This window comes from Tenrec ecaudatus, chromosome 2 (assembly GCF_050624435.1).
Source record: "Tenrec ecaudatus isolate mTenEca1 chromosome 2, mTenEca1.hap1, whole genome shotgun sequence".
Lineage (NCBI taxonomy): Eukaryota > Metazoa > Chordata > Mammalia > Afrosoricida > Tenrecidae > Tenrec > Tenrec ecaudatus.
The window spans coordinates 79,508,981-79,527,894 of NC_134531.1; the positions used below are offsets into that span (position 1 = coordinate 79,508,981).

At 42.0% G+C, this 18,914-nt stretch overlaps 1 protein-coding gene across 8 annotated transcripts in view; it reads left to right on the plus strand.

The window, feature by feature from the left end:
- The window catches only part of ATG10 (autophagy related 10), a 350,444-nt gene that overhangs the window by 329,693 nt on the left and 1,837 nt on the right, over positions 1-18,914 (plus strand). For all 8 annotated transcript variants that reach the window (XM_075541240.1, XM_075541243.1, XM_075541239.1 and 5 more), the window contains one exon: positions 18,807-18,904. In XM_075541240.1, the coding sequence (XP_075397355.1) occupies positions 18,807-18,904 (98 nt within the window). The remainder of the gene's footprint in view (positions 1-18,806; positions 18,905-18,914) is intronic.

Here is an 18,914-nt window from a genome sequence, read left to right on the forward strand (position 1 = left end):
CACCAACAGTTATCAACTATAATAATCAACCCTGGAACAGGTCATTCTTTTTATTTGTCTAGCTATGCCTCTTTCTTCTTCTTTTGGCTTTCTTGTTCGCCTCATTCGTAATCATCATAGTTTTAAACTGAGGGGTTGAATCGGTGTAACCAGATTAACACTGTGTCATTGCTATCCTGTGTGAGCCTGTTGAGCTTCTTAACTGCCCTGGGTCCGAGTCCCAGGCTCTGCTGCCCAATGCGCTAAAAGACCCAGGCTCCTCAGCCTCTGATTTCCTTAGCTGTCATCCTTCCCACGGCCCCTCCTGCTCTGCAGAAGCACGGGTTGGCGTGTCCAGGTCTGCAGGACCAGGGCTGGGTTCATCTGTACAAACACACCCTAGATACTTGTGCTTTGGACTCCTCGAAGACAGCATAGCACATTTCCCAGTCTTTAGCCTGTGCCCTGACCTACCTCAAGCAGGAACAGATGGAGGTGTGGTAGCAATGGAGCGTCACTTGCTGTGTGTGCTCTAGCAGAAGACCGAGTCAGTGCTGGAAAAACTCTAAATGAAACCGGGACAATTATGCCTCTAAGGTTTATTTCCTTGGGCACCTGTTTAACATCTCTAGACCTCAGTTTTCTCGTTTTTTCCTAATTATCCTTTGATCTCTAGTGTAATCATTAGATGTAAGGGAAAGTCCTACAAAATGTGTAAATATGGCAGCTATTTGCATTATTATTCCTCTTTCTTTCGCAAAGAAGCAGCCTCAGACCCACCTTCCTCCACCGATCACCAGCCATACTCTGGTCTCTGTTGCCAAATTCCTTTTTGTGAAGAGATCCTTGCTGGAGAACAATGGCAGCGTCTTTCCATAATAACCTATTACATATTTATGTGACCCACGTAATCCTGGACTTCTACTGCTGGCCAGGTTTCTTCTCTTTCCTGGCACCACCTGGAGCACAGAGCATACACAGTTTTCTCTCAGTGCATCAATGCAGAGAGCCCAAGGAGAAGAGATGTCCCTTACGACTGACGAGTCAGAAATCAGGTCCCTGGTATTTCTCTTTTCAATCCAGCCTGGCGTTGGGGCCATCATCTTCTTAGTGTTGGAGAAAGGCAACCCTTTCCCCTAGAGAAGGAAGTGGGGTTCACCCTGTACTTACCATGTAAATCACCGAAGTACTTGATTGTAGGTTTGGGGTCGAGCCCTGGAACACACAGGTCAACAACTACCCATTAGTGGTCCTCTGGCGGTTTTGATTGTCTGTTTCTCTAGTGCGGACGAACCCCCCGGCCGTCCATCCTGTCACTTGCATCATCAGTCCGACAGCCTCCTGGAGATGTTTCTCTTGTATCTTCAAACTGCACTCCTTCTCCATCCTCGACTGCACCCTAGGCAGAAGCCCCACGGGAGCTGAGTGAAGGCTCTTTTACCTAGCCCTCCCACACTCAGCAGTTTGATAAGAAACAGACAGAGAAGCTGAGACTGGCGCTTTGTGTAAAGCACCTCCCATGAGGTGTTTCCAATCGTTCACTGTAACAGACCATTTTAATAAAACATTGATATGGAACATAACAAGGCTTTTAAGCTGAGACGGGGGCCTTTTTGTCTTCATTTCAATCTGTCTTATTTTTCTTTCTGTGACGTTTTATAAAATCACATCAATATACAAAATCACCCAGAGTCTCAGATTTTCTCATTTTCTTTGGATGAGGGCTTTGATTAGCTTTTTACATGATCTTCATCAGTAATTGGGTTGCTGTGTATGTGTGTTCGGCTGTTGTCACTAATAAGCTTATGTTCTATCAAAGAATTCTTTGAAAATGGTCTGAAGCATGTTACTCCGTTTTATGTTAGAGCATATTACAAGTGAATACTCTTTATAAAATGCAACAAGTGCTTTAAGGATTAAATGTTCATTTCTCTTCGTGATGCTGGTGGTCGGATGGGCTGTTCAGTGCTATCATCAAGCCTGACCTAGTTGTGCAGCCGTTACTGTTTAATTAATAGACATTTGCATACACTCTTTCCCCCCCAGCAAGCTTTATAATGGACTTGTTGGTTATCTCCTTCTCACCCTGTGAAGTATCAGCAGTGTTATTTCCATTTTGCATATCAAAATACAGAGAGATTATATTATGTACAACAAATTGATAACTGAATAAGTTTTGGAACGTGGAGTCCTGCATATTAATGGCATTGCTTAAAGCAACAACCCATATAGACTCTATAAATTTTTCCAAACTCTGCTCTCGATTCCAGAAGTTGGGGCGGGACTCTCAGAAGCTCAGGGTGGGAGCCCTTTGTAGATTTCTGCAGGGGTGGGGGATTCATTTCCGGGCTCCCTCTGGAGCAATGAAAAGAAGGTTTTTGTTAGCAGAGGAAGGTAGTGTCTGAGAATTATTGCTGTGATGTCTATAATTTTTAATAAAAATTCCAAGAATCCCGGCGGCTTCCATGCAGCATATGAATTTGAAGCATATGCTTTTTGTTGTTGGTGTTGACGAGAAGAGGTTTATTTGGGGCCCACCTTCCAAGATGCCACTAGAATATTTTTACTAATTTACTGGCCCCAAAACATTCATAGGTACAGTTATAGCAGAGTGCGGGAACCTCTGCCCATCCCAGGAACAAAGAGAAACTTACTGAACTTTCTGGGTATTTGAGCTAGACTTTCATTGCATTCTTTCTCTCTGTCTCTCTCTGTCTCTCTCTCTCTCTGTCTCTCTCTCTCACACACACACACACACACACACACACTTCACACTTTTGAGTATTTCTATTGTTCTGTCTCTCTGTATCCTCCAAAGCCCAGTCCAGTATAAAGGAGAGATGCCTGGAATGGAGCATTCCCCACCGACCCCACCACCTTGACCCTTTCTTTGTTTTAAAAACCATGAGATGGGGTCTAATGCATATTAAGCCTTGCTCCTTTGTCTGGTGTGGGTGGTAATGATACCTTGTGTTGATTATTTCCAGAGAATATACTGGAATACTGGATCTTGCACAAGTTGCCTCCAAGTTGTTGTTGGGTAAGATGCCATTGACTTAACTCAAACCTACCACGACCTTATGCACAACAGAATGAAACACTGCATGGTCCTGTGCCATTCTCAAAATTGTTACCGAGCCTGAGACCATGGATGCAGCCACTGTGTCAGTCCATCCCCTGAAGGGTATTCCTCTTTGTCACTGCCCTTCTATCATATAATAATGCTAAAACAATAACACGATTTTCTTCTCCAAGTTTACCAAACTTCTCAGATACCAGTTTGTATGTACCTCGCACTTAACAAATTCCCCATGCCTCTCGCTGTCTTAAAGACTTGTGGTGCTTTTCCTCCCCCCCCCCCCAATCCTGTGCAACCTGTTGAGTCTGGACCAGAGAAAATGTCAGAACACGCGTCCTGCTATAAAGGCTAGCACCTCCAACTGGTGCAGTGCTCTGTGCAGCCTTGCCAAGACTACACAAGTGAGACCACACAGCCAACCCTGTGAAAATAGTCCCCCAGCATCCTACCCACCAGGGAGCAAAAGGTCTTGCCACCCTGGGGTTCCTACACCTGGGCCATCTTCTGCATGATGGTTTCCATTATTTCTTTGATGAGCACTTCCCTGGCAATTAGGGACCTGCAGGAACTTCTTCAGGCCACCCTCCCTCGTCCAGTAGGGACATCGCCAATGTTGTTTTCTGTGAGCCCATTGCGGTGGCCACTGTGTCCAGCTACCTCCTTGACGGTCTTTCCAGCTCGTCCACTTTACCAACCAAGATGTCCTTTTCCACCGACTAGCCTCTCCTAATAATATGTCCCAAGTACATTAGATGAAGAGTAGGCTGTTTACATGATTAAAATGGACATCTTGTATGTTGACTGTTTTTCTCAGTGGTGTCTTAGAGCATTATTTTAGATATAGAATCTCAATGGCATCTAAGAGTGTTTATTTGTATATGGAAGCTGACGCATAGATTTTCAGGTAATCTGCATACTTGACATACTTTTTTTTACAGTAAATTGCCCATTAACAGTTATTCCTAGTTCTGCTCTCAGGCCCTCTCCTCTGCTCTCAGTTACACTTGGTAAAAACATTTGAGAGAACATCCTGAGCCTCCTCCTGTGGGGGCCTACCAGCATATGCAGGGCTGCTGCTGTCCCTGACTGTGTGCAGGAAGAGAAACCTTTCAGATCTCTTTGGCATCACTACAGTACCATTGGGGCGACAGGTGCTTTCCACACAAATATGCCCGTGTGTGGAACAGGCTGTGTGTGCCACTAAGAGTCCACTTGGACATGCTAGACTGTTTTTGTCTCTGCATTAATTCCACAAATATTGGTTGAGAGCCTACTAGATGAGGGGCACCATCCTAGGTGCTGAGACTGATATAGTCATCAGAATATTTCCTGTTCCCTCGAGGACTTACAGTGCGTAGAAAAAGACTCTTGTATGCAGTCAATTACCCGTATAGAACCGTGTGAGAAATAAGCTGAAGGCTTAAGCAATGAGTGCAGGGGGAATGTGGGGGTGGGAGAGGACACCCGATTAGGTTCGGAGTCAAAGAACACTGAGGTCTGTAGAGATAAGTGAGCATTAGAAGGGGAGGAATGGGCTCTGGGCAGAGAGAATAGCAAAGGACGGGTGGTAAGAGAGAACAGAGTGCTCATGTTAAACTATAAGTGAATATTTTATTTTCTATTTCCTTTGTTTTTCTTTCTTCTATTCTGAAGAGGATTTTTTAATCAGAAAGCAATAGAAGAAAGGAGGACACTTTTAGGATTAATCATCTAATAATACATTTGTTATTTCTTATAGTCATGAACAAACTTTAAAAATAAATCTGGAAAGAAAAATGTTTTACTTTCGCCACTTCCATGCGAGTACAGATTATCTTTATTTATGCACCCCTTTAAAACGACATTCCCACTGTCCAGACCACAGTTATGATTGAATGAAAGTCCCAGCGACCTCTAAAGAGACTAACAAACTGATCTGTATTAATGAGAATATCCTTATAAAGCTTCAAGAGAAAAGTGTCAAGAAAACATGAGGAGAAGAACACATAGATCTGTCTTGGAGGCAGTACACTGGATGCTCCAGAGAAGTGAGGATAGGGAGACTTTGTCTCATGCATTATTGCAATGTTCTCGGAAGAGGCCAGTCCCTGGAAAAGCACATGTGCTCACTACAGTAGGTTAGTGACAAAGAGAAGATGAATCGACACCGTGGCTGTAACAGTGGTCTCAAACATAACTGTTGTGAGGATGGTACAGGGCAGGGTAGTGATTCTTTGTGTTTTACTTAAGACTGATGCAATTTGGACATGACTTGAAGACGCCTCCTCTCCTAAAGAGGTACAGTTTGGAAACCCACAGGGGTGGCTCAACCCTGTCCTATCGGGTAACTATGAGTCAGAATTGGCTAGATGACAGTGAATGTTTTGGGGACAATTCCCTTTCATTTGCACCCCACATGTCATTTCATCAGTGCCTTCAAAACAAAACTCAACTCGCTGCCATCGAGATGACTCTGACTCATAGCAACCGTGTAGGACAGGGTAGAACTGCCCTTGTGGGTTTCCAAGACTACAAATCTTTACAGGAGTAGAGAGCCGCCTCATTCTCCCCAGGATTGGTTGGTGGTCCCAAACTATTGACTTGCAGTTAGCAGCCCAGTGTCTAGCTCATTAGATCACTAGGGTCCTTGTCTTGATTGTTACCCATTCAGTGTTCCTGTCCTGGGGTAAGTTACCAACATGACGTACTTCTTTATGACAATAGTCACCTGTAATTTTTACTCTCTTTATTTAATCACTTCTCAGTACAGTAGCCAGAGTGATCCTATTAAACATAAGATGAATCATGCAAAGAAAAAAAAAGTGGATAAACCACCACAAGCATTTTACCTTACAACCATCCTTAACTCTTTCTTTATACTCACTTTGCTCATCTCATCATTTAGCAATTCTTTTTGACTCTCCCTTCAAAATAATCCCCATATCTGGCAATTCTCCCCCCTCCTCCCTCCCCACCCCCCAGTGCCCTCCCCTAGGACAAGCCACCATCATGATCTTGCCTAGACAACTCTCATAGCCTCTTGATGGTCTTCCTACTTTCTTTTTAAAAATCATTTTGTTGGAGGCTCTTATAGGTCTTATAACAATCCATACATCAATTGTGTCAAGCATATTTGTACATAAGTTGCCATCATCATTTTCTAAACATTTACTTTCTATTTGAGACCTGGTATCAGCTCCTCCTTTTTCCCTCCTCCCCCCACTCTTTCTCTCCCATGACCCCTTAATAAATTATAAATTATTATTATTATTTTCATATCTTATATCAACCGCTGTCTCCCCTCACCCACTTTTATTTTTTTTCATCCCCCTAGGGCAGGATGGGGTTATGCATCAATCATGGCTATTGGTTCTCCCTGCTCCCCCCACCTGCCTTCTATCCTCCTGATAGTACTACTCCCATTTCTGTTCCTGAGGGTTTTATCTGTCCTGAATTCTGAGTGTCTTGTGCTCTTCTCCGGTCTAGCCAGAACTGAAAGGCAGGACTGGGGTCATGTTAGTGGCAGGGCGAGGGCGAGGGCGAGGGTGAGGGTGGAGTGAGGAAGCCTCGAAGAACCAGAGGAAGATTGTGTGTTCCATCGGTGCTTTACTGCACCCTGGTAGACTCACCTCTTCCTTGTGACCCTTCTGTGAGAGGGTGTCCTATTGCCTACAGGTGGATTTTGAGTCTCTTCTCCAACCCCCCTAATTCTCAACAATATGGTTTTGTTTGTTTGTTTGGGGTCTTTGCATTTTCCCCAAGCTGGAAATGCTCTTTTCCCAAAAATGTATATGGTCTTCCTTATTTGATCAGCTCTCTGTTTTAATTTTACCTCTTCATGGAGGTCTTCCTTGACCAGCTACTCCTTTCTCTCATTGTCTTTATATATTTCAAAATTTTCTCTTTTTCCTCATTTGGCTATCTGAAGTTTGACTCTGAACAGAATAGAGTAAAAAGAGAAAAAAAAACTTCCCCTCCCCCCAAATTCTTCAACACAACTTTATTCCCATCTAAGTATGGAGTGCAAATCCATTCATATGTTGTCACCCCTCTGCCGCCACATCTCCCATAAACTTCTCTAGAGGGATACGCTTTGCCTTCCAGGCATCAAATAAGTGTACACACACACACAGACACACACACACCACAGCCACCTCACGGCCCACTCCCCACCCCCGATCTCCACTTTCCATAAATTTCTCTCAAACCAAACCCTCAGCCATCAAGTCAGTTCTGACTTATGATGACCATACAGGACAGGGTGGAGCTGCCCTTGTGGGTTTCTGAGACTATAACTGTTTAAAGGAATAGACTGCCTCCTCATTCTCCAACTGAACTGCTGGTGATTTTGAACTGCCAACCTTGTGGATTACAGCTCAAATGAGTAACCAATATTAAAGGGATGCATTTTCAATCCCTGGCCTCAAATAGTTTTGCATACACACACACACACAGAATTCATAAAACACAGTAAAGAACCAGTAGAAAAATTAGATGTAAATTATACCAATGAATTCAAATATTGAAATTATTTGTTTCCAAAATAGAAAATTATTACATTGAATACATATAATGAGTAGTGGGAATACTGACTATATAATATGAGATTTAGAGTCTGTCAAAACTAATCAGGGAAATTTAAGAAATATCAATTAGAACTTTGAGAAAGGAAAAAGAGTACTTAAAGTAGAAGGCGTAGACTACAAAGCAGATAAATACAGTTAAAGAAAATTAATTTGAAGAAACAATAAAACTCAAACCCACTGCCATTGAGTCATTTCTGATTGATAGCCAACCTACACCAGGGTAGAACTATCCCCTAGGGATTTCTGAGACTTTGACTTTTACTGAGAGTAGAAAGACCCATCCTTCTCCCTCACAACAGATGGTTAGCACCCCAACCCATAACCACTGCACCACCAGGGCTTCTGAAGAAATAACACATATTATAAAAACTGACAAAGAGTTACTTCCGATACTCATTTCAGCTATTTCAACTTTGTACATCTGGGCTCCCACAGGATTAGGCATGGGGAAGACAATTTAATTCAGGAATTAATCAAATAATGTTAGTAGATCAATAAGCTATTTGGGATTCTTTGAAAAAATTGACAAAGACATAGAAAATGCAACAGGTTACCATATATAAGGGACAGAGGAGGACTAACACATGTCTAATAGGAGTTTCCAAAGAAAAGACTCGAGGAGATGCAATCATCAAAGGGCTGGGCATTTCCCAGAACTGGTGCAGAGACACTGATACACAGATTCAGGAAACTCATTGAATTTTAAGCAGGATAAATAAAAATGAATCCATATCTAGACACACTGTAGTGAAACACTAGGAAGAAAGAGCTCTTCAGAGGAACACCTATTAAACTGATCATTGACTTCTTGAAAGAAAAAAAAAAAGGAAGCCAGAAGAAAGGGGAATGACGTATTCAAAAAGCTGAAGAAATATAATGATTAACTTTAAAATTTTTTAAACCTTCAAAAACCTAATTTTCAAAAGTGAGGGAAAAATAAGGAATTTACATGGGATCATTTACTATTATGGTAGTTACATTATCTGTCATCAATTTGAGAGAGACTTAAGAGTGAAGGGGTGGAGTTTAGCCTGTCAATAAGGTCCAAGTTTGATTAGAGGGCAAAGAGATAAATAGCTCCCTGGAGGTGGGGTACAGGCTCACTCCCTATGAGACATTCCTGACGAGAAGACACATGAAGCTCCCCTGAGCGAGTCAGAGTTTCAGAGCTGAAGGACCCACGTGGAGACCCCTGCCAGTGCTGAGATGCTTACAACACCACTGGATCCACAAGATGTCCAACCCACTGGCCTGTGATCTTCCTGCATTTGGCATCATTGCATGTGTTTCGTGAGTCAGAAGAGGACCTTATAGATTGGTATCAGATGGCTAATATTGCACTTCTGGACTTGATCTAGACTGGGTTGGAAAGTTTTCTCAATATTCAATTGCACTTGCATATGAATTTGTTTCTCTAGTCTACCTGGACTAACACAACTATCTACAGATCTTCACTGAAGGGTGTTTTGAAGAACAGTAAGAAAAGAAATTATGCCAGAAAGGAGATAGGTCTGAGATATAGGGAAAATGGTGAAAAAGAAGAGTAAAAATATGAGTAACTCTCAACCCGCTTTGTCTTAGAAAGCACAAAAATGGTACAGTTATAATAATAAATCAGCAAGAGTTGATCAGAGTTAAAGATCTAATTGTCCTTAAATTGATTGGGAATAAAAGATATTATGTAACTACAGACTTATAAAATAATCACTACAACTTTTTAGGTAATGTCTAAAAGTTTGGAAATATAACATGCCATTTTTAAGCTAATGAAAAGTGAACAATAAATGAGAAAAGCCGATTTGTTTGTTTGTTTTGATGATAGAGTTAGGCTTAGGGTAAATTTGGGGTGAGATTTAAGGTGTTCTTGAGGGATAGGATGAGGTAGAGGGTTAGGGTTAGAGTTAGGGTTATGGTTAGGATTAGGTTTAGGGCTTGGGTTAGGTTTGGGGCTAGGGTTAGAGATAGGTTTGATGATAGGATTAGGGTTAACTTTGGGGTTAGGTTTAAAGTGTCATTGAGAGGTAGGATTAACGTGACGCTTAGGGTTAGGTTAAGGGTTGAAGTTAGGGTAAGGTTTAGGGTTAGGGTTTAGGCTAGGGTTAGGTTTTGGGTTAGGGTTTTGGTTAAGTTCGGGTTTGTGTTAGGTTTAGGATTGGGTTTAGGGTTAGGGCTAGGGTGAGTTTTGGTGCTAGGGTTAGGAGATGGTTTGATGATAGGATTAGGAATAGGGTTAACTTTGGGGTTAGGTTTTTATTAGGAGTTCATACAACTCTTATCACAATCCATACATATATCAATTGTGTCAAGCACATTTGTACATATATTGCCATCATCATTCTCAAAACACCTGTTTTCTACTTGAGCCCTTGGTATCAGCTCCTCATTTTCCCCCTCCCACTCTGCTCCCCCTACCCCCTGAACCCTTGATAATTTATAAATTATTATTATTTTGTCATATCTTACACCATCTGACATCTCCCTCACCCACTTCTCTGCTGTCTGTCCCTCACGGAGGAGGTTATATGTAGACCTTTTAATCTGTTCCCCCTTTCTCCCTCACCTTCCCTCCACCCTCCCGATATTTCTACTCTCACCACTGGTCCTGAGGAGTTCTTCTGTCCTGGATTCCCTACATTTCCAGTTCCTATCTGTGCCAGTGTACATCCTCTGGTCCAGCCGGATATGTAAGTTAGAATTGGCATCATGATAGTGGCGGTGGGGGAGGGGGGGAGGGAGCATTCAAGAACTAGAGGAAAATTGTATACCTCATCGTTGCTACACTGCACCCTGACTGCCTTGTCTCCTCCCCACAACCCTTCTGCAAGGGGATGTCCAATTTCCCACAGATGGGCCCTGGATCCCTACTCCGCACTCCCCCTCATTCACAATGCTATGTTTTGGGGGGTAGGGTGTTTGTCTTTGGTGCCTGATACCTGATCCCTTCGACGCCTTGTGATCTCACAGGCTGGTGTGTTTCTTCCTTGTGGACTTTGATATTTCTCAGTTAGATGGCCCCTTGTTTATCTTCCAGCCTGTAGAACCCCAGATTCTATATATTTTGACAGCCGGCACCATCAGTTTTCTTCACTGCATTTGCATATGCACCCGCTTTGTCTTCAGCGTTCGTGTCTGGGTAGGCTGGTGTAGACAAGCCGTTTTAAAGCCTTAACAAGTCCAAAAGAATTCAAGAGAATAAGGAGAAAAGCAAAAAAAAAAACAAAACAAAACAAACAGTAAAAATAGAATAAATAAAATTCTGAGATTAAATGGAAAACATGAAATCAAATTATATCAGTGATTACAATTCTTGTAAGTGAGCTAATCACCCAAGTTAAGACACAGATTGTCAGAATGGATCTACAGAAAATATCGCAACTTTAATGACTCAGAAAGATTGAAAGTCAAATATTTTAAATATAATATGATAACTTTTGTAGCTATAATAATAATATTTTTGATTCCTCTTCTAACTCACAGCACCCATAGAACAGAGTAGAACTGCCCCTTTGGACTTCTGAGACTGTAAATCTGTTTTCTCACACAGAGTGGCTGGTGGTTCGAATAGCTGATCCCGTGGTCAGCAGCTCAATGAGTAACCCACTATGCCACCAGAGCTCCTAGCTATATTAATAGCACACAACTAGTCCTTTTCTGGCAGAGAGCATCATCATAAAGATATATGATTACTTCATACTAATTAAAGTTTCAATCCTTTAGGAAGATAAACTTCTCGTTCAAATACCACAGTTTCTGAGCCATAAAACAAAAGTTGGCAGGCTACAAGCAGAAAAGAGAAATCCACCATCGATGGTGAGATTGAGCTTCTCTTAGACATTGACAAGGATCTAGAACACAGGTGCTCAAACTTATCTGGCCTATTGCCCTCTTTTAAGGAAAAGCCATAGCAGTAACACTCAGCACCCCCTAGCAATGAAAGACTTGTGTCCCATAGCCCATAATCCAGGATAAAGTGTAGGTGTCAGCTTTTGCATCGATGGTTCCAGTGCCCCCAGCGGGCAGGATCTCATGAGCTTGGTAAACACTGCTGTAGACATTACAGCAAGCACCACTATATGTTGAGCACTGTGGGCAACAGCAAAGATTACATGTTCTTTGTAAACAAACTTTCTGAACATGCATGGAACATTAATAAATTAAGGAAGAAAAACAAATAATGCATATAGAAATGCAATAATGCTATCTAGACCTGCTGCCGTCAAGTGGATCCCAGCTCCTCGTGACGCGCCAGGCCAGACTAGAACTGCCCCACGGGGTTCCCAGGCGGTGATCGTTATGAAAGCAGATCACCGCATCTTTCTCCTGCAGAGTCCCTGCCAGGGTCTAACTGCCAACCTTTGGACTCGCAGTTGGAAGCTTAACAAATTTGCCACCAGGGATCCTTACTAAATAGAAAAGAAATAGCAAAGGTACAAAAAGGCACAGAAGTAAGTAAAGTAGGGTAGGAAAACACTCACGGAAGCCCAACAAAAGGCACCCATGCCAGGGACGGGCACCTGTTGGTATTGTTCGATGCTGCTGAGACAGAATCCACTCGGGGCAGCACAAACATGGTCGGACTCAATAAACTTCCGTCGGCTCCATGAACTTCAAAAACTAACCTATATAACTTGTCTAAAAGGAAACTCACCGAGCCCTGATTAAATCTGAGTTGAGTAGCGTGTCTGGTTCTTTTCTGTGTTTTCCAACCTCTCTATGTGCACTGCTCTTATTACTTTATGAAAATGCATTGTTTAAAAGAAGGAAATCAGGCTTAGAATGGGGTGGGCTAGAGGACTGAAGGCACGGCCCGTGAGCTGAGGCAGCTGGGCTGGATAGCGTGGCGGTGCTTTGTCCCTCACCACACGAATCCTCCTAAGCATCTGCTCTGCTCTTGTGTTGGCAAGCGGCCAAATCAACGCCTCCCCTAAGAGGTGCTCTAATGGGGTGCCATGGAATGCACTTAGCACAGCCCCTAAGACTAGTAAGGGCTCAGTAGCCATTTTCCCTTCTCTGCTTAAGAGGGAAATAGTAGTCCCCATTTTTAAGAATGGATCCCCGGAGTGGGAGGCAAACTTGATCAATCTGGAATAGGAAGCTGGATGAAGTTATACTTGTACCACGAAATTTAAGAAATGAACCAAGTAACTCATCATATTTATTCGATGTAAGAATGAAGGTGCCCTATTACCGTTTCCTTGTGATAGTCACATCTAATAGTTCTGAATCCAATTCACAGTACGCATGTCAACCTTATTTTCTGAGACATTTAACCGTTGCTAAATTAAATTTCATAAGGGAATGGGTATCTAGAGTTACATAGATAGAAATCTGACCCATCACTTCTGTCTTCACGGAAAACCATTCAGCTGAGCTTTGTTCCGGCAGAACTGTTTATCGAGTTGCAGCCTAGCTCCGTTCCGTGGCTGCATGTTTTCCTGCACTGACATTTTGCCCAGCGCAGATTTGCATCAGTTCATTAGCACTGGCAGCAGATGGTAGCACTTTCGCAGGACTTTGCCTTCTGAATTGATCTAAGAACTGTCACTAAACGGTCCTGACTGTTCCGTGTTCTTGCATTTCTAAAAGGGAAAAGGTGTGTTAAACAAGTAAGGCATAAGTTGTAGATTTCTTTAACTCCTACAGGTGATAAGTGAACCATTGCATGGACCGCAGATGTGTAACCCATAGGGTTGTCCAAGAAAATTACTCTCTTTATACTATTATGAAAGATATTTTAGTGTACCTGACAGTGTTTAATTAATGGTTTATAATGCACACAAAGAGAAGTACACTATATATCATGTACTAAAGCAAACATTTGAGTGTCTGGAATTAGATGCCCAACTGTTCCAGTTGGTGGACAAGTTTGATTAAAGGCAGATTTAATAAGGGAGCTAAATAATAATCCAGGGACTGCCTGTATTTTACTATAATATAATCTTAAATGCTAAAATGACTTTCTATTGTTTGAGGAAAAATGAATAGTAAGACATGTTGTAGATTACTGATGTTCAGGAGCTTTTATTGTATTTTAAATATATTTTAATTAAATTTCATGAACTTCTTCTGACTCTCAGTATCTTGACCGTTCTGGTTGTCGTATCTACCAGTATTTCAAGTACCAGCAGGGATACCCATGGTAAACAGGTTTCAGCAGAGCTTCTAGATTCAGAAAAGACTGGGGCAAAGGAAGCAGTTGTACAGCTCTGAAAAATTAGCCACTGAAAACCTTATGAATTGCAGGCGAGAACTGTCAGAGCTCAGAAGATGAGCCTCGCAGGTGGGAATGCAGTGAAAATACCAATGGAGGAGAGCTGCCTCCTCAGAGATGTCTGAATCCTCGCTGACTAAGGACCTAAAACTGTCAAGACCTCCTTTGCTGGTAGGAATGACTTAAAATGAAAAGAAACAGCTGTAAACATCAGTTGAAGAACATGGAATAGCTGAAGTATGAATCTAGGAAAATTGGAAGTTTTCAGAAAGTAAATGGAGCACAAAGGTAGATATTCTAGGCAGTTGTGAGCAGAAATGGACTGGCATTGGCCATTTTGAGTCAGAGGATTATATAGTGCACTTTGCTGGGAATGACAAATTGGTAGGAGTGGCATCCCCTTCATCTACAAAATGACTATTGAAAGATTTGTCACAAAGTACTCTACGAAACTTTGGCAACTGACTGGAAGAACTCCACCTTTATACCTATTCCAAAGAACAGTGACCCAACAAGGTGTGTACATTTAAGAACAATAGCATTAACATCAAATACAAGTAAAATGTGGCTGGAGATCATTCAACAGCAGGTGCAGGGATACATTAGCAGGAAGCTGCCAGGGGTTCAGTTGGATTCAGAGGAGGACATGGGACAAGGGACAGCAATGCTGATGGCAGAAGGATCTTGGCTGGAAGGAGAGAACACCAGAAAAATGTTTACTTGTGTTTTATTGACCATATAAAGGAATCTGACTGTGTGGATCATAACAAACTATGACTAGCCTGGAGAAAATTGGGAATTTCAGAATACTTCATTGTGCTCATGCTGAACTTGTCCATGGAACAAGAGGCAGTTGTGAAAAACAGAAAAAGGGAATACTGCATGTTTTCATTCAGAAAAGGTATATGTCAGGGTTATGTCCTCTCACCATATTTAGTCAATGTGTATGTTTTCCAAATCATGAGAGAAGCTGGATAATATGAAGAAGAACATGGTACCAAGATTGGAGGAAGGCTTATTAACAATGTGTATGTTTGTATGATACCATCTTGCTTGCTGAAAGTGAGGAGGATGTGAGACACTTGCTGATGGATATCAAAGAATGTAGCCTTTGATCAGTATGAATTACAGCTCGATGTAAAAGAGAGAGAAATCTCCCCAACTCGACAAATAGGTGCATCATGATACATGGGGAAAGCGTGAAGTAGTCAAAGAGTTTGTCTGGCTTGGGTCCACATTCAATGCTCTTGGATGCATTAGTCAAGAAATCAAAGACTAGTTGCATCAGGAAAAGCTGCTCTACAAGATCTCTTTAGAGTTTGAAAAAGCAAGGAGGTTATGTTGAGGACTGGCTTAAGCCATGGTATTTTCCATTGCCTTCTATGCATGTGAAAATTATCCATTGAGTAAGAAAGACTGACGGAGAACCAATGCATTTGGATTATGGTGCTGGTGAGTGATATGGAAAGTATTAGGAATTGCTGAAAGAAAAAAACAACCTGCCTTGGAGGAAACACAGGCAAACGTCTCTTTAGAAGCAAGGATGGTGAGGCTGTCTCTATACTTTGGACATGTTATCAAAATAGAATAGTACCTAATACAAGACATCATGTTTGGTAAAGTAGAGGGTAAATGAGAAAAAGGAAGGCTCTCAACAAGAGATTGACATGGTGGCTGTAACAACGGGCTCAAACATGAGCAATTGTGAGGCTGGCCCAGGACCAAGCTGTGTTTCATTCTGTTGTACATATGATCACTATGAGTCAGAACCAGCCCACTGGTACCTACCCCCCCACCCCACACACACACACTCAGTCTTCTTCAGTTTGAAATAGATAAAACATCGATTAAAAGGAGTTGTTAATCACTGATGATTGAGATGCAAAAGCTGGAGACAAACAAGAAGGATCAGTAGTTGAACATATGGCCTTGGTGATAGAAGTGAATCTGGAGATCCCTGACAGCATTTTCTAAGAAGAACAATGACTTATTCATTGAAGATGCCTTTATCAACAACATAACCAGCGACTATGCTCCTGGACCTGACCATATGGAATGCACTGGAATCCAATCGACGGCCTCCAGTTGATGGTAGAGAAGCTCAATGCCATCAGCCAAAACAAAGACCAGAAGAGTTATAGGATGTCATCAAGAGCATAACACATGAAGGAAGCGATTGGGTGTTAAAAAGGAAAGGAAGAGCAGACCAGTGGGGATGTCAGCATAGACTTTTAGATGCAGTACTGTGGCTAGAGAAAGGACGAGATGATGAAGTACAAGAAAGTTTCAAAAGGCAGCCCGGGAAGACAAAAGAGAATTATAATGAAATGTGCAAAAATATGGAATTAGAAAACCAAGACGGAAGAACATGTTCAACATACCTCAAACAGAAAGAACCGAAGAAGAAATTCGACCCTCAAGTTGCAATGTTGAGTAAAATAATGAATGATGTAGGAGGATCAAAAGAGAATGGGCAGAAAACACAGAGCCAGTGTACCGTAAGAACTGGTGCACATTCAGCCTCTTCAAGTGGTAGCCTATGATCAAGAACCAAAGGTATTGAAGATATTGGAGGCATTGCCAAAACCAAAGCTCCAGGAATTGATGGGCTACCAGTGGAAATGTTTTAACAAGCTGATGAAGCGGTGGAAATAGCTATGCTATGAAATTTGGATCACAGCTACCTGGATTTACTGAGTGACTTAACAGAAGGTGGCCATTATCAAACAAGAGCCACATGCAAGGAAAATCTGGCTGGAGACCCTTCAATATGTTACAGCCACACATCAACAGGGAGGTGCCAGACATTTAAGCCAGATTCAGAAGGGGGTGTGGAACGAGAGATATCATTGCTGAAGTTAGACTGACCTTAGCTGAAAATAGGAAATACCAGAAAGATGTTTACTTGTGTTTTGTTGATTATGCGAAGGTATTTGACTGAGTGGATCATAGCAAATTCTGGGAATTCTAGAACATTTCATTGTGCTCGTGTAGTTGCTGTAAAGTGTCCTCATAAGCACAGTAGAATGAAACAGTGTCTGGTACCTCAACTTCGAAATCATTCCTATGTTGGAGCCGGTTGTTGGGGCCACTCTGTCTGTCCATTTCCTTGAAGCTCTTCATCGTTTTCTGGTAGGCAGCACCTTAGAGTCCTAATAACGGTGCACTTTCTCCTATCTTGGCCTAGCAGATGTTGGGTCCACTTTCATGAGGTTATAAAGTAAGCAGGTTCTGTTTTGCTAAAAAAATGATAGTTGGGGTATTTTAAAAACAATAGATGTGTATAAATTTTTGTTACTTGCAGTGGGCCTTTTTGAAATAATGAGCCCCAGCTTGCTATGAAAAGGTAAACAGGGTGAACACACAAGCCAATTTTGATTGATTTCTATTACAAGCCTCTCCTTGGACTAGCTGAGAAGAGAAGTGAGGCAGCCCCTAATTCAAATTAGCCCATAATACCCCCCCTTCGGTGCTCTTTCTTCTTCATTTCCAACCTTTACATGCATCGGCTATTGAAAATCCAACGGATAGGTCAAAAGTTCCTTAGTAGTTCTCAAAAGTCACATCTTTGTTTTATAACCCTTTCAAGAGGTCTTTTGCAGTCAATTTACCCAAAGAACTCTACTTACTGTTTGATTTCTCGGCTGCTGTTTCCATGGGCATTGATTGTGGGATCCAAGTAGAATTAAATCCCTGACAACTTTACGGAGCCCTGGTGGGGTAGTTATCTATGCCTTGGGCTACTAACTGGAAGGTCAGCAGTTCAAAAACCACTAGCAGCACCTTGGAAGAAAGATGAGAATTGTTATTCCCGCAACTCAGAAACCCACAGGGCAGTTTCGCTCTGCCATGTGGCATCACGGTGAATCAGCATGGACTCTGGCAGTGAGTGGTAAGACCTGGTCTCTGGATTATTCAGTGCACCCTATGGTTAATTGGCAATGTAGATGATCTAGACGGCTATCACCCGTAATTGTTTTCATGTTGCCAAAATTGGTGCACTGATTACTTACCTACAGAGACACTTCCTAAGGTTCCTCGAAACTCAAAAATGCTCACTGCCATTGAGTCGATACCGATTCATATTGACCCTGTACTGCCTTGTATTGACCCCCTAGGACAGGGTAGAACTGCTCCTGTGGGTTTTTGAAACTAACTCTTTAGGGGAGTAGAAAGCCTCCTCTTTCTCCCACTGAGTGGCTGGTGGATTCAAATTGCTGACCTTACGGTTAACATCAAATTGCAAAACCACTATGCCACCAGGATTCCCCAACACTTATTAAATAAGGGCGACAGTCCTAACCTGACAGTAGTTCAGCCCCTACCTTATACCTAGCCATTCTCTTATAAAGGCAGTGGAGTTACAGTGTATGGGCTTCAATCTATCGGAGCTAAGTCCTAGAGCATGACAAAGACACAAAGAGAAACAAACACAGACAGACAGACTGCAATTTAAATAGTGCAAGTCATTTCATCCCCCATTCTACTCACTGAACTGTAGTTGGGCTTGAAATCGTGAATGTGGACAAAATTTATGTTTAAAAAATGTGCACACACCCGTGATCCCCTCCTATAGGCCAAGAGGCTAATGAAATGCATTGTTCAGATGGTCAGGCTATTGGGCTCTGTGGTCATCCTCCAGGAAGAAATGAAAGAATAATTGTAGGCCCAAGAGAAATTGTGATTTTAAAAGGGTGATTGGAACTGAGAACATGTACCTGCAGTTTGCATCATGGAAGGAAAATTGGGTGCTTACTGTACTTGGTTATACTATCTTATTGATAAACAGTACCTTCTCACCAACTCTTCTGATATTTGGATTATGTATTTGAAAATGAAATAGCAGCCTGTTTCTTATTTTGTAACTTGGAATTGAAAATAAACATTTATTTTAAAGGAATGAAACGTTATTTGTTTAACTTTTTCAGCATAAACCACACTGGCTCTGCTACATTAACTCTTCTTCTTTCAGGAACACCCACTACTTGGGCAGCCTTTTTTTGTACTTCATCCCTGCAAGACAAACGAATTCATGATTCCTGTATTAAAGAATTCTCCAAAAATCAATAGGTAAGAAACA